General features: G+C 46.4%; 1 protein-coding gene across 1 annotated transcript in view; it reads right to left on the bottom strand.

Annotated features, from left to right (window-relative positions):
• Window positions 1-2,587: 2,587 nt before the first annotated feature.
• PRSS55 (protease, serine, 55) overlaps window positions 2,588-14,741 on the bottom strand; it is a 28,748-nt gene continuing 16,594 nt past the window's right edge. Inside the window, exon 5 of the mRNA XM_011942816.1 lies at window positions 2,588-2,810. Within this exon, the coding sequence (XP_011798206.1) occupies window positions 2,685-2,810 (126 nt within the window). The 3' untranslated portion in view covers window positions 2,588-2,684. The remainder of the gene's footprint in view (window positions 2,811-14,741) is intronic.

Here is a 14,741-nt window from a genome sequence, read left to right as displayed (position 1 = left end):
GAAACTCTCTCCCACCTGGAGATTGCCTCCAGAGACAGCAGTCTATCCACAACTCAAAGTATGGTCAACATGAAACTCTCCCACCTGGAGATATTCAATAACTTTTACAACTTAGTTCTGCCCGTGAAGGTGCCAACTCGACCACCTAGTAGATAAAGCACCAAAGTGAGTTATACAGACCCCTACCTGCCTGCTTCCTCCACTGCATGCCATTTATGTCAACTTTTCTTTCTTTCTTTTTTGTTTTTTGAGACAGAGTTTTGCTTTTGTTGCCCAGGCTGGAGTGCAATGGCATGATCTCATCTCACTGCAACCTCCACTTCCCAGGTTCAAGCAATGCTCTTGCCTCAGCCCCCCAAGTAGCTGGGATTACGGGCAAGCACCATCATGCCAGGCTAATTTTCTTGTGTTTTCAGTAAAGACGGGGTTTCTCCATGCTGGCCAGACTGGCTTGAACTCCTGACCTCAGGTGATCCACCTGCCTCGACCTCCCAAAGTGCTGGGTTTACAGGCGTGAGCCACTGTGCCCGACCTGCCAATTTTCCTTTTAAAAGCACCTGCTTTCTGTTCCAAAAGGGAAGCAGAACGCTTAAGGCAGAAAGCCTGTACTTCTTCCCCTAAGCTAGCTCTGTAATAAAAAGTCACTTTCTTTATACCAGACCTCACTCTTATTAATTATACTCTGCCAGCAAAGAACAACTGAGTCTGTGTTTTGGTTACAGCTTCAATGCCATGTTCACAGGAAGACTTCTAGGAGACTGTCCAGAAACCAACTCCTCTCATCTCCACTTTCTCTCTACAAAGTCATGTTGACAAAAGGAGAAAAAATAAAATATTTGAAGACATTTATTCTGAGCCAAATATGGGTGACCATGGCAGATCCTGAGAACATGTGGCCTAGGAGATCCTGAGAACGTGTGCTCAAGGTGGTCAGGCTACAGCTTGGTTTTATACATTTTAGGGAGACAGAAGGCATCAATCAATACATATAAGATGTAAATTGGTTGGTCATAGGGCTTCCAGGTCATAGGTGGATTCAAAGATTTTCTAATTGGCAATTGGTTGAAAGAATTAAATTGTTATCTAAAGACCTGGAATCAATAGAATGGAGTGTCTAGATTATGATGAGGGATTGTGGAGACCAAGGTTTTTATTATGTAGATGAAGTCTCCAGGCAGCAGGTTTCAGAGAGATTGTAAATGTTTCTTAACAGACTTAGAAAGAGGCCAGACTCTCAGTTAATTCTCTCCTGGATCAGAGAAAGATCTGGAAAGGGAAGAGAATTACAGAATGTAGATTTTCCTCACAAGAGACAGCTTTGTGAGACCATTTCAAAATGTATCAAAGATATAGATTTTAGGGCAAAAAGCTTCAATTTCTTTCAGGGCCTGCTATCTGTCATGTTGGTATCTTATTACTACAAAGAGTCAGTTTTGTCAGTCTTAATGCATCTGTTTTAATGTTAATGCTGGCCAGCTGTGCCTGAATTCCAAAGGGAGGATGGCATAATGAGGCATGCCTGATCCCCACCTCCCATCATGCCCTGAACTAGTGTTTCAGGTTAAATTTGGAATGCCCTTGGCTAAAAGGAGGGGGTCCATTCAGTTGGTTGTGGGGCGTAGAATTTTTTATTTGCATTCATGTTTATTGCAGTTGCAACTTATATATATTTGTGTAGTGATTTCATAGATGCTAGTATTCCCCATACTGTATATGCTCCACAGAGCAATGCCTGTTCCTTTTTGCTCACTGCTCCATTCCCAGCCCCAAGCCCATGGATGGCTTCTCATGAGGCATCTGTTAAATGGTTGTGAGACAAATGGAGGACATCAGGACAAACAATAGGGGCAGGTTGGTGGGGCTGAGCATTCAGAGTGAAAGGGATTATAATTAAAACTTGTCTCACCCTTGGATCCTTTACAAAATAATTGTTGGGTTATTTTCTTGGTGACGCAGTGATCCATATTGATTTTAGAAAATGCATGCATCTCAGCTGGGGGATCTGGAAGTCTAGAGGGTGGCTACAGGAGCAAAGACCATACAGTGCAGGCAGAAGAAGTCCTTGGAGCCCTGTTCCCTAGCTTAGGAGACCACGTGCCCCAAACCTGGCTGGCCACCAGGGCTTGCTCTTTCCTGGGTGGTTCTCAGCAACTTCATGGAGGATGACCCAGAAGGCAGGAAGTCTACTGCCAGTTCCTGTGCGCCCTTGGGCAAGCTATCTAAACCTTTTATGTCTCATTTTTGTAATCAGTCAATAGGTATAAATAGTCGGGCCTACTTCATTTGGCCATATTGAGGATTAAGTGAGATTTTACGTACAGTGCCTAACAGTACACATAAAAAGTGTTAAATAAATATCATTATTAAATCAGTCATCATTCAAAGGTACACCAAAGCAGACTCCTGGGCCCCTCTCTTGCCATGAAATAAAACCAGTAGTCATAGTCGTGATGAGGCCTACTTCTCCTACCAAGGCAACTTGTTCTCTTTGCTAGTAATTGCTTGGATTTTCATTATTAGACAAGAAAAGAGAACCCTTTAGCAACAATTTGAGGCTACTCCTATCAGAAAGCATGAGCATCATCAAAATGGAGAGGTTATGGTTGATTTTTTCAGTCATTTGGACAGAAAATGCCCTCAAAGATTTTCAATTCAAGGCTATGACCAAGGGTATGTTTTCTACCTCAAAAATGACTCCATGTAGAAGAAAGCGCAAAGCACCAGTTTTGCAGATGGAAGGTGTGAGACCCAGGTGGCTTTGTTTGAGAGCTTCTGGTACTCATTCTTTGTAAAGTGGGAAAATAGCTTCGCTTTTAAAAAAATTTTAAGTATAATTGACAAATTTAAAAAATTGTACGTATTTGTGATGTACAATGTGATGCTTTGATTTATGTATACATTGTGAAATGGTTACTCCAACTGAACTAATTAACATATCCATCACCTTACTTATTGCTTTTTTGTGATGAGAACATTCAAGGTCTCTTCTCTTAGCAATTTTCAAGTCTGTAGTACATTATTACTGTATTAACAATAGTAGCCATGCTGTACAATAGATCTTCAAAATTTAATTCTCCTGTCTAACTGAAATTTTGTGCCCTTTGACCATTTCCTCCCTCAGGTCTCATAACCACCATTCTACTCTGTGATTCCATGAGTTCAAACTTTTTATATTCCGTATGTATGTGAGACAATGCGGTATTTGTCTTCCTAGGCCTGGTTTAATTCACTTAGTCTAATGTCCTCTAGGTTCATCTGTGTCATTGTCAATGACAGAATTTCCTTCTTGTTTAAGGCTGAATAGCATTTTATTGTGTATATTATATATATATCCATCCTATATATATGTCCATCAACAAATGAATGATAAAGATATATATATCTATATCGCATTCTCTTTATCATTCATTTGTTGATGGACACATAGGTTGTTTCAGGTTGTATTAGTCTATTCTCACACTGCTATAAAGACACACCCAAGACTGGGTAATTTATTTAAAAAAGAGGTTTGATTCACTCCCAGTTCCACACGGCTGGAGAGACCTCAGGAAACTTACAATCGTGGCAGAAGATGAGAGAGAAGCAAAGGCATGTCTTACACGGCAGCAGGTGAGAGGGAGAGCAAACGAAGGGGGAAGAGCCCCTTATGAAACCATCAGATCTTGTGAGCACTCACTCACTATCACGAGAATAGCAAAGGGAAAACTGCCCCACGATCCAATCACTTCCCACCAGGTCCCATCCTCTGCACCTGGGAATTATGGGGATTATGCTTCAAACTGAGATCTGGCTGGGGACACGGAACTAAACCACAACACATGTCTTGGCTGTTATGAATAATACAAGCATGAGCGTGCAAATATCTTTTCAACATACTGACTTCATTTCCTTTGAAAAGATACCCTCAAGTGGGATTGCTGGATTATATGCTAGTTTTTGAGAAGCCTCCATACTGTTCCCCATTTTGGTTGTATTAATTTACATTCACACCAACGGAGTACAAACATTCCCCTTTCTCCACATACTCACCGACACTCACTATCTCTTGTCTTTTTGATAATAGCCATTCTAACAGGTGTGAGACGGTCATATGTCTTTGTGATATTAATTTGCATTTCCTTGATGATTAGTGATGTTGAGAAGTGTTTCATTCGGCCACTTATGTGTCTTCTTTTGAGAAATGTCTATTCAGGTCCTTTGCCCATTTTTAAATTGGGTTACTTGTTTTCTTACTATTGAGTTGTTTGGATTTTTTGTATATTTTAGGGATTAACCCCTTAAAAGGTACATGGTTTGCAAATGTTTTCTCCCATTCCATAGGTTGTCTCTTTACTCTGTTAATTGTTTCCTTGGCTGTATAGAAGCTTCTTAGTTTAGTGCAACCCCATTTGTCTATTTTTTTGCTTTTGCTGTCTGTGCTTTTGGGATCACATCTAAGCTTTGCTTTTTCAACCCAGTGCTCAGTAGATTAAAGTAAGAAGATGTTTCCTGGAGGCCTCCAGCCATCCTTAGCTTTGCCATGATTAACACTCCCATGATTTCACTCTCTCAAAGAATGGGATTCTTTAAAAGTTCCAATCTTGAGGGCATCAGCAAGTTAGAAATGGGCTCTCTGCTTTCAATCAAATAGACCCCAGCCTTTGTTCTAAGAGAAAGATGAGGAGCTTGCTCATAACCAGTAGCTTCCAATACTCTTTATTCTAAGCATGAAGACATTTCCTTTGCACAGGGCACATTAAGGCTTACTGAGGCAAGGCAGGAAATGGTGCCCTTTCCCCCAGTAACTTCCAGCATGTTCTGCGGTGCATCTCAACATCCGGCTGCTCTGTACTGCTATTATCCAAATGGACAATGTTTCTGTCATTTAACTGCGTCTTTGGGCAGGAACAGTTGAAAGCAGGGATTTTGCAAAGGTTCTACTTTCCGAAGAATTTGTTGGTTTTAAATGAGCGGATGGAAAGCACAGGGAATCTGGAGATGCTTTACAGTAAGGACAGCACGGGCTTGAAAAAAGAGAGGGAGGAGTGCGAATTTTTTCATGCCCCCCTAAAAGGATGGGATGAGAGCTTTTCCCCATCACCAAGTGCTCTTAGAGCCTGTGCAAATGGAGAGACATGGTTCCATTGTTCTCAGCCGTTCCCTTCAGTCCCTCTCATTGGCATATTGGTCAGCATTGCCAGAGTTAGGAGGTGAAACCCTGCTGCAGGGTGCCCCTACCTTGCACAAGATGACCTTGCAGGACATGCAGTCACAGGGAAGCTGGTCCTCGATCTGCTGGGATTCATGGCCTCAGTTCATGCCTCCACCTGTGCTGCATCTCACGCCTGCAATGCTGCCGGGTACCCTGCCTTCCCCACCAGAGGTCGAGCTCCCTAAGACAGCAACCGGGCACTGCCTGTCTTTGTGTTTCCCAGCACAAAGAAAAGAACTGAACACTTATTCTGATTCAATAACAGGAAGAATAAATGAATGAATGAATGAGTGAGTGCATTTTAAAGCCAAGGGAGTTTCTGCCTCACAAGCTCATTGTCTTAGAAGAAAAGAAGGCAAATAAGGAGATCAGTAAGAAGTCCTGTGTGCCCGATTGCTTCCTGTGCCTTTCGACCTTCAGCCATGAAGCACGACCTTTATTGCTTGTTGAGCACAGACAGCTTTTAAAGGATATCCTTCCACTGCCCTCTCAGAAGGAAGGGGTCTTGGAAAGTGCTCAAAGCCCATCACTTGCAGGACCTTCTGAGTACGCTATGAATAAGAAGATAGTAAGAGAAGGTGGAGGCAACAGGGGATGTCAAAGTGTCCTGGAAGGCTGGGTCCATGTCACTCTTGGGGCAGCAAAATGTTTTAGTGGGAGTAATTGATTTATTCAGTGTCATCTGAAAGTGAAAGAAGACAGGATAGCTGAGCAAGCAATCCTCCCTCCAGCTTTCCATCCACCCCTGCAGATGTGTTTGTGCTCATGCACACACATGTGCACACACGTGCTCACATGCTCACACACACATGCCCCCACATACATCAGGTGATTAACACAGGTATTGAATGGAAAGCTACATCTTCAGGAGAAGCTGATAGAGTAAAAACCCAGGTAACATATCCCAGGGTAACACAGTTGTCATCAAGCATTCTCTAGGGGCAGGCAGGGAGGAGAGGGGAAGGCTGGTTGGGAAACTGCAGGCAATCAGTCTCAGAAGTGGGGAGGCAGGGATTGGGTCCCTGTGCCCCAATTTTCTCCAGTCAAGTCAACAAAATGGCATCAGTTGGGAGTGTTCTGGAGTTTGCGTCTGTCTTGGACGCAAACTCTTGGAAGTCCCATCAAGAGTCCCAGAAATTCTTGATGTTTAAGGCACAGCAGCCAACTGCCACCAGCTGATGCCACACCAGAGCCAGGACTAGGACAGATTCATGGGGCCAGGAACGTGTGGCCAGGCTGCCGGCTCCACAGGCTCGGCCCCTTCCTTCATTGACTTGGCCATAACCAGCCTTGCACTTCAGGAGCTGGGAGTTCTGGACCCCCACTTATGTGTTTTGGGGCTCACTAGGTAATTCTCTGTGGATAACGATGACTTGGATAGCTAAAATGCCTTGCAGGCCGGGTGCGGTGGCTCACACCTATAATCCCAGCAATTTCGGAAGCCAAAGTGGACAGATCACCTGAAATCAGGAGTTGGAGACCAGCCTGACCAACACGGAGAAACCCTGTTCTACTAAAAATACAAAAATTAGCAGGGCATGGTGGCGGGCGCCTGTAATTCCAGCTACTTGGGAGGCTGAGGCAGGAGAATCTCTGGAACCTGGGAGGCAGAGGCTGCAGTGAGCTGAGATCGCGGCACTGCACTCCAGCCTGAGCGACAGAGTGAGACTCTGTCTCAAAAATTAAAAAAAAAAAAAGATAAAAATGCTTTATGGATTATCAGTGCTTCTCTATGCATCATCTCGCTGTAGCAAGACGGAGAGCCAGGCCGGGAACGGGGCCTTACCTACACCTTGCAGGTAAGAAAATTGCAGTTTAGAGAAATGACAGAGCGGGGAGCTGCTGGCTGTGCCTGTGCTGTTCCCGAGCACTCCATCTTTCTCCAACGACAGGGGGAGAGACACAGCCCAAAAGGGGCACTGAGCGTTGGAACTGACGTCAGGAAGCCCCTGCCTGGCACCCTAACACGGCCAATGAACAGCGGGTGGGCTGAGCTCCTGGGGCCTTGTTTCGCATTGTAGAACCAGCGGCTTTTCTTGATGCTCTGCGGGGTCTCATCACTGTCGCGTTTAGCAGGGCTTGGTGAGCCTCTGTGTGACCCCCAGAGTTCTGGACACAGGCTGGACGCGGGCTTAGCCCTGAACCCAACCCACATCTCAACATTCCGATGCCATCGTCCACCCCCTGAAATGCCGTCAACCTCGGACCCTTTCCCATCCCCACAGCCGCCTTCCTAGGCTCTTACAACCATCTCCCACCAGGGCGCTGGCTCTGCGGCTGTCCCCTCACCCCCACTTCCCACATCAGAGTTTCTGGGATTGGATCGTGTCACTCCTGCTCAAGCCTCTTCAGTGGCTCTCTGTGACCATGGCCGCTGCAGGAACCTTTCAGAGGCCTACAGGACAGGACCCAGCTCCGTCCCTCGTCTGCCCGCACCTCTGTCCTAGCACGTATTATGGTGAAGGTGACTGTCCGTTTACATCCATCTCCCCCTCTAGACCAGGGTAAGCGAATGTTTTCTGTCAAGGGTCGGGTAGTAAATGCCCCAGGCTCCAGGGGCCACCCAGCCTTGGTTACATCTATTGAGCTTATGCCTGTATATACAGCAGTACCCACAGACCAGACGCCAGGCAACAGGCATGGCTGCGGTCCGGTAACACACACAGTGGGCTTGATCCAACCCCGGCCCGGTGGGGCCCCTGCTCTTGACTTTGATCTCTGGGGCTGGCCATTCCAATCTGTCTGCCCCACCACCAGGTCCCCAGCACAGTACCTGGCACACAGCAGATGCTTAATAGAAGGCTTAGAGTGGATGTGTGACCAGGAGGGCTGCCCGGAGGGGGCACGGGAGCCCTAAGGCTGCCCGGCAGATCCAAGTCTGAGGCTTTGGAGCCGTGGGTGCCTCAGGCTGCCGGTCCCGCCTGTGCCTGGGCTTCTGCCTCAGCAGCTCCTCGTCTGCTTCTGGAGGGAACTTCCAGGCAGGGGAATGGCCAGGGCTAAGCTGTTGGCCCAGATTCCTGGCTCACTGTGTCGGGAAGGGAAGGGTCCAAAGTGGCCCCAGTCTTAGAGTGAGGGAAATCGTTTCCCAGCTCCCAGGACCCGGGGGACGGGGGAACCCCGCGGAGCCACAGCCCATCCGACGCAATGCCTGGGCCCCGGGCCCCACCCGTGAGGGCCCAGGAGGGTGGCAGCCATCGGGAGGGTGGGGACACAGCCGCTCCTGGAAGGAGTGCAGGTTTCCAGTCCACCAGAAGCTCAAAGAGGAGAGAAAAGACACGGGCTCTCGGAGCTGGTTCCAGCCAGGCGTCAGGGAACCTCTGCTTCCCTCCCCTTCCAGGGCTGTGTCTGTCGCCTCCCTGGCTGCCCCAGGTCTCCAGGCCTGACCAAGCACAGGGCGACACTGAAGTCCTCGTGCCTGGTCTGGAGTCACTCTGCCACCTTGAGGCGACATCTGGGAACTGCAGCCAGGCCCAGAACTGGAGCCAGAACTGGAGCCAGGCCCAGCTGAGAGCTCGCTGCCTGAGCTCCGTCTCCAAAGCCAGCCCCAGCTGCCTAAGGAAGCCTGTCCATTCTGCAAAGCTCTGGGAAGCTCTGTTCTGGAAAGGCCCGGAGATCCCCGAGACACCCCTTTCACACGGAGCAGTCCTGTCCTGAGCCTCCTGTCCTCCAGGTCTCAGCTCTCAGCCAGGCCTTCCCTGACACCTGCTGCAGGAAGGAGTCCCTCCTCTGCCCCGCTCCCTCTTCCTCATTCTCCCCTGTGCCTCTCCACCCGTCAGGTTCAGCAACAGCTGTGTGTTTATGGCGTCTGTCCCCTTAGAGTGTCGGCTTCTGAGGGCGTGACATTTTGTTCTCTGTTCTTCCCCGCGACTGGAACAGCAACGGCATATAAAAGACTCTCCGCAAATGTTTGATGAGTGAATGAGCAACACCAAATCCGCAACAATCCACCAAGACTGAGTGGAGGCGGGGAGGCAAGCGGAGGGAAGAAAGGGAGAGGGAGGAAGGGAAGGAAAGAAAAGGAGGGAAAAGGAGTGGGAAGGGAAGGGAAAAGGAGGGACGGGAAGGAGAAGGTGCCAACTTGGGGCTTCGAGCCTGAGTGGTGCCTGCTGATGGGGTTGGCTGGAGGAGCAGAGCACCGGGAGGCCCGGGAATGTGGCGAGGCAGCCGTGGTGTCAGAAAGAGGAAGGCAGGAGGCTGAGACTGAGGGCCCTGCAATCTCGCACATTCCAGGGTTTAGAAAGATCAGGGTGGGGTCCACCTCTGGAGTCCACAAAAGGGAAGTGCGGGGTGGGGATGAGTCTAGAAGCAGCTCTGCAAAACAGTGCAGGTTTCCAGTCCACCAGAAGCTCAAAGAGGAGAGAAAAGACACGGGCTCTCGGAGCGGGAGGGGGGCGTTGTTGGAGGCCCGATCTTTGGGTGAGTGCTGACACCCCTGTGTCAGAGCCAACAGGTTGGCGCACGCCTGGACCACCCTCGGCGGCTCACTCCGGGAAGAGTGTTACAAGGGAGGTTGTCTAGTGACAAGGATGGCGGGAATCGTGGAGCTATAAATAGGAGCGGTGACTGCCCTAGCTGAGATGTGTGGTTTGGGGATGTCATGGCCCCATGAAGCCCGAGCGTGGTCTTCCAGCCTGCACACTGCCGTCTGCTGGGCTATGGCGAGGCTGATGTGGCTCAGCATAGGATTCTGTACTCTTGGTCAAAGCTGACGGCTGAGCTGGGAACAGTGGCTCACACCTGTAATCCCAGCCCTTTGAGAGGCTGAGGTGGGAGGATCATTTGAGCCCAGGAGTACAAGGCCAGCCTGGGAAACATAGGAGAACCTGTATCTACAAAAAATAATTAGCTAGGTGTGTGCACACTCCTGTGGTCCCAGCTACTCAGGAGGCTGAAGTGGAAGGATCACTTGAGCCTGGAGGGTGAGGCTTCAGTGAGCCGTGATTGGGCCACTGAACTTCTGCCTGGGCAACAGAGTGAGACCCTGTGTTTTTGTTTCTTTGTTTTGTTTTGTTTGTCAAGAGCAGGCAGCAGAGGGCTGCCTGTAGGGGGTGAGTTCTTTGTGTGACCAGGAGGGCTGCCTGGAGGGGGCAACAGGAGCAGGTGGCTGCCCTGTGGATCCAAGACTAAGACTTTGGAGCTTGCTGAGGCTGGGTTGACAGAGTGTATGGTCAGTTTTCTGATGCTGGATGCCTTGTTACTGCAGAGGCATTCAAGGGTACAACTAGCTGTTGGGATTGATGTGAAGAGCGTCAAGGGGACTTGATCCTGTAGCAGGGAGGGATTTAGGGGTGAGATAGGTAACTGGCCAGCCCCGAGGGTTATAAGGGTCGGTGGCAACCCTGGGGCCGTGTGGCTCTGCTTTGTCTGGGGCCATTTAGTTCCCTGAGTGTTCAGTGTATGGCAGGCTCTGCTCATGGCTCTTTCTGCATCGTCACAGCCTCAGTGGCCTTACTCTGCGCATGCAATGATTCTCATTTTACAGGCAAGAGACCTGGGACTTAGAGGCTCACATTCTTGGGGCTAAGCTTTGAACCATGGCCAGCTTCATTCTGGAAGCTGGCTCAGCTGAGGGGAGCCTAGTTCCCCTGGATAAGTGACACTGAGGCCTGCCTTTGCTCCTCGGACCTCAGATGGGGGCTGCCTTCCTCTCCCCATCTGTGCCTAGCAGCTGCTCACACAGCATCTGAGTCTCAGGGTAATCTGGGGACAGCACTCTGGCAAGAAGCTCTGCAGGGAGGGGCCCAGCATTCACACACGCAAGCAAAGAGCAATAAGCCAGGACTAAAGATAGAAGATGCCTCTTACTGGGCCGGTTCTGATGTAAAAATGCAAAACTCAGAATTAAACAGGCACTTTGCATTGCAGAGCAACAGTGCCCAATTAAGCTATTCTGGGCTAGGACACTGAGAAGCTTTGTGAGCTCTTACTGCTCAAGACAATGAATAATACATAAGTCTCTACAGTCTCAATTCAAACGATGATTCATGAGCCACACCGAAAGCTTCATTCCAATCCAATCCATATTCTAATGTGATCCTCTTCTACCTTAGAAAGCCTGGGCTTGGTAGCCAGGTGGCATCTATTTCTTGATGATTAAAGTCTGGATCTTCTAGGGAAATGCTTCTGAAGTGTGGAACAGAGACCACTGCTGGTCTGCAAACTGCTTGTTACTGGCCCATGAAGAGATACGCAGAGAAATGGAGAGTAAATGCTTAGAAACCTTTACAGAAACTTAAAGTTAAGTGGGTTATGTGGGTTGACTGTAATAAAAAAGTTTGCAACCTGGGCAACATGGCGAGACCCCATCTCTCCATAAAATAAAATTAGCCAGGCATGATGGTGCACACCTGTGGTCCCAGATACTTAGAAAGCTGAGACAGGAGGATCACTTGAGCCCGGGAGGTTGAGGCTGCAGTGAGTCCTGATTGCACCCTGCCCTCCAGCCTGGGTGACAGAGTGAGACACTCTCTCCAAAAAAAAAATAACGTGGGCTTGCATTTTATGTGTTCATTTTCAATTTCATTTTTCAAGTAGTTCAATTTTATGTTTTATGAAAGTATTTGTTTGAAATAAGTTGGAAATTTCAAACAAAGCAAAACCAAAAGCCCTGGTCTTTTTCCTCACAGACAGTCTGAGAAGCATGGGTCCAGGCCACCATGTCCTGTTTGTTGAGGCTGGGTCAACAGAGTACACGGTCAGTTTTCTGTGCCTGTTAAGGTTAATATAAAAAGTGTATAAATACATACTTTATCTCCTTTTCTTCTCTTAAAATCTATGAGACATAAAGTTAAATAATGTAACAATTATAGTGAGGTATTTTTGGATTTATACATATGTAGATGTAAATATATGAAAATAATAGCAAAAAGAAAAAAGAGGAGGAGGAAATAGGACTATGTAGGAAGAAAGTTTTGATCTCTTACTAGAAATAAGTTAGTCTAAACCAGAAGTTAATTCTAATAAGTTGAGATGTGTATTATAAGTTCTAGTGCAACTACTAAGAAAACAACTCAAACATATAATTAGCATCATTAAAAAATTAAAATGCTACACTAGAAAATATTGACTTGATGCAAAAGGCTATAAAGGAAGATCAGAGGCACACAAAGGAAAAGCATCATACAGGAAAACTAACCAAAATGGCATATGTCAATCAAACTATATCAATGATCACATTAAATGTGAGTGGACTAAAAATCCAATTAAAAGACAGAGATTGTCAGACTGGATAAACAAACAAGTTCCACTATGTGTTGTCTACAGGAAGCACATTTAAATTCACATATATAAGTAGGTTAAAAATAAAAAGATGGAAACAGATATACTATGCAAATGGTAACGATAAAAGAGCTGATATGATGCTAATAATATCAACAAAATAGACTGTAAAACAAAAAAGTCATTAGAGATAAAGAGGGACATTTTATAATGACTAAAGGGTCAATGATTCAGAAAGATACGACAACTATAAACATATATGCACCTAACAATAGAACATTAAAATATTGGAAGCAAAAAATGACAGAATTGAAGGAAGAAAGAGGCAATTTAATAACAGAAGTTGGAGACTTAAATCTCATCATGTTAAATAATGGATAGAACAACTATGCAGAAGATTAACAAGGATACAGAAGATTTTGGCAATACTATAAACCAGCTAGACCTAACAAACATCTATAGAACACGCTACCCAATAATAGCAGAATATACTTTTTAAAATAGAGTACATAAAATATGCTTTAGGGTAGACCATATTCTAAGCTATAAAGCAATTCTCAAATTTTTAAAAGGATTGAAATAATACAAAGTATGTTCTCCAACCTCAGTGGAATTGAATTAGAAATAAATAACAGGAGAATAATTACAAATATATAAAAATTAAACAGCACACTCCTAAATAACCAATGAGCAAAAAGAACTCACATGGGAAATTAGAAAATACTTGAAGGTCAATGAGAGTGAAAACATAACACACAAAAACATATGTGATGCACTAAAGCAGCAGTGAGAGGGAAATGTATAGCTGTAGATGCTTATATGATGTGGAAACTAAAAGATGTTCATCTCATAAAAGTAAAAATTAGAACAGAGAATACTAGAACCTAGGAAGGATAGGGGAAAGGGGAAGATAGGGAAAGATTTGTTAAAGGAAACAAAATTGTGCCACTGCACTTAGCCTGGGCAACAGAGTGAAGACCTTGTCTAAAAAAAAAAAAAAAAAAAGAAAGAAAATAAAAGAAATCTGTGGTGCAGGCATGCCTGGCTCTAAGGGCTATAAAAATGTCATCAGGATGTGATGTCTTCACTCTTTGACTTCACTCTCAGGGCAGTCACCTCCACCTGGCGCCCCCAGAAGCTCTAGGCTTACATTCTCCAAGGGTCAGTCCTAGCAGACAGAGAGAGAGCTGCTAATCTCAAAAAGCCTGTGTAAGTCCCAGGTGAAGTTCTGGGACTTGCCAAGATTGCCAAGCTTGGTTCTTAGGGCCACCTGAAAGACATCCTGAGGCCCTGGGTTGAGGGCCTCTCATTGGCCAGGCCTGGTTCCTCTGGAATCAGAGGTGGGGCTCTACCTGTCCATACGAAATGGATCTTGAGAAAGGTGAGATCAGAAACTGACAATGAGGAAAAGGGTTCCCTCAAATAAACCGGAGCCACTAGGTGCAGAGCAGACAAAACAGCCCACAGACACCTGAGCCTTGATTTCATGTCCCTGCTGCAGGAGGTCGTTTTTATTTTGTTTTATTTTTTGAGACAAAGTTTTGCTCTTGTCACCCAGGCTGGAGTGCCATGGTGTGATCTCAGCTCACTGCAACCTCTGCCTCCTCTGCGATTCTCCTGCCTCAGCCTCTCAAGTAGCTGGAATTACAGGCGCCCACCACCACACCCAGCTAATTTTTTTGTATTTTTAGTTGAGATGGGGTTTCACCATTTTGGCCAGGCTGGTCTTGAACTCCTTAACTCAGGTGATCCACCTGCCTCAGCCTCCCAAAGTGCTGGGATTACAGACGTGAGCCACCGTGCCTGGCCAGGTCATCTTTAAGGAGACGTTTGGGCTACTCTCAAATTACCCTCCACAAAACTATGGTAACAACTCACCCCTTATTCTTAAGTACAAAATATTAAAATCGGCAATTATCTTTTAGGCCAGAGGTTTTTCAAACTTTCCCAGGTCACAAACCCTTAGCGTCTTAGCTTTTTTTTTTTTTTTTTCTCATGGTGCTTCTAGGTCAAATGAAATGCCTAACAATTGCATTTATTAAGTTGTTAAGTTTAAACACCTTAGTAGCAGTGGTCGACTCCATGTCCAACAGACATCGTTGTTTCCCTTGATGTCCAACAGATGTCTCTGTGTGTCTGTCTTGTCCCCGCTCATCCGCACTGGGGAACCACAGTGCAGTTTAGACACCACACTGTGTGACTCTAGGTATGAAAAGTCTCTTGGGACACAGATGATAATCCTGTAGCCTGACTAATCACAATTGACAGGATAATGTTTAAACTGACAATTTCCATATCATGACAAAATGTGGCATTCACTGGTGAAACAGGG

Source organism: Colobus angolensis, unplaced genomic scaffold (genome assembly GCF_000951035.1).
Source record: "Colobus angolensis palliatus isolate OR3802 unplaced genomic scaffold, Cang.pa_1.0 Scaffold210, whole genome shotgun sequence".
Classification (NCBI taxonomy): Eukaryota; Metazoa; Chordata; class Mammalia; order Primates; family Cercopithecidae; genus Colobus; species Colobus angolensis.
This window is presented reverse-complemented; position numbering and strand designations above follow the sequence as displayed.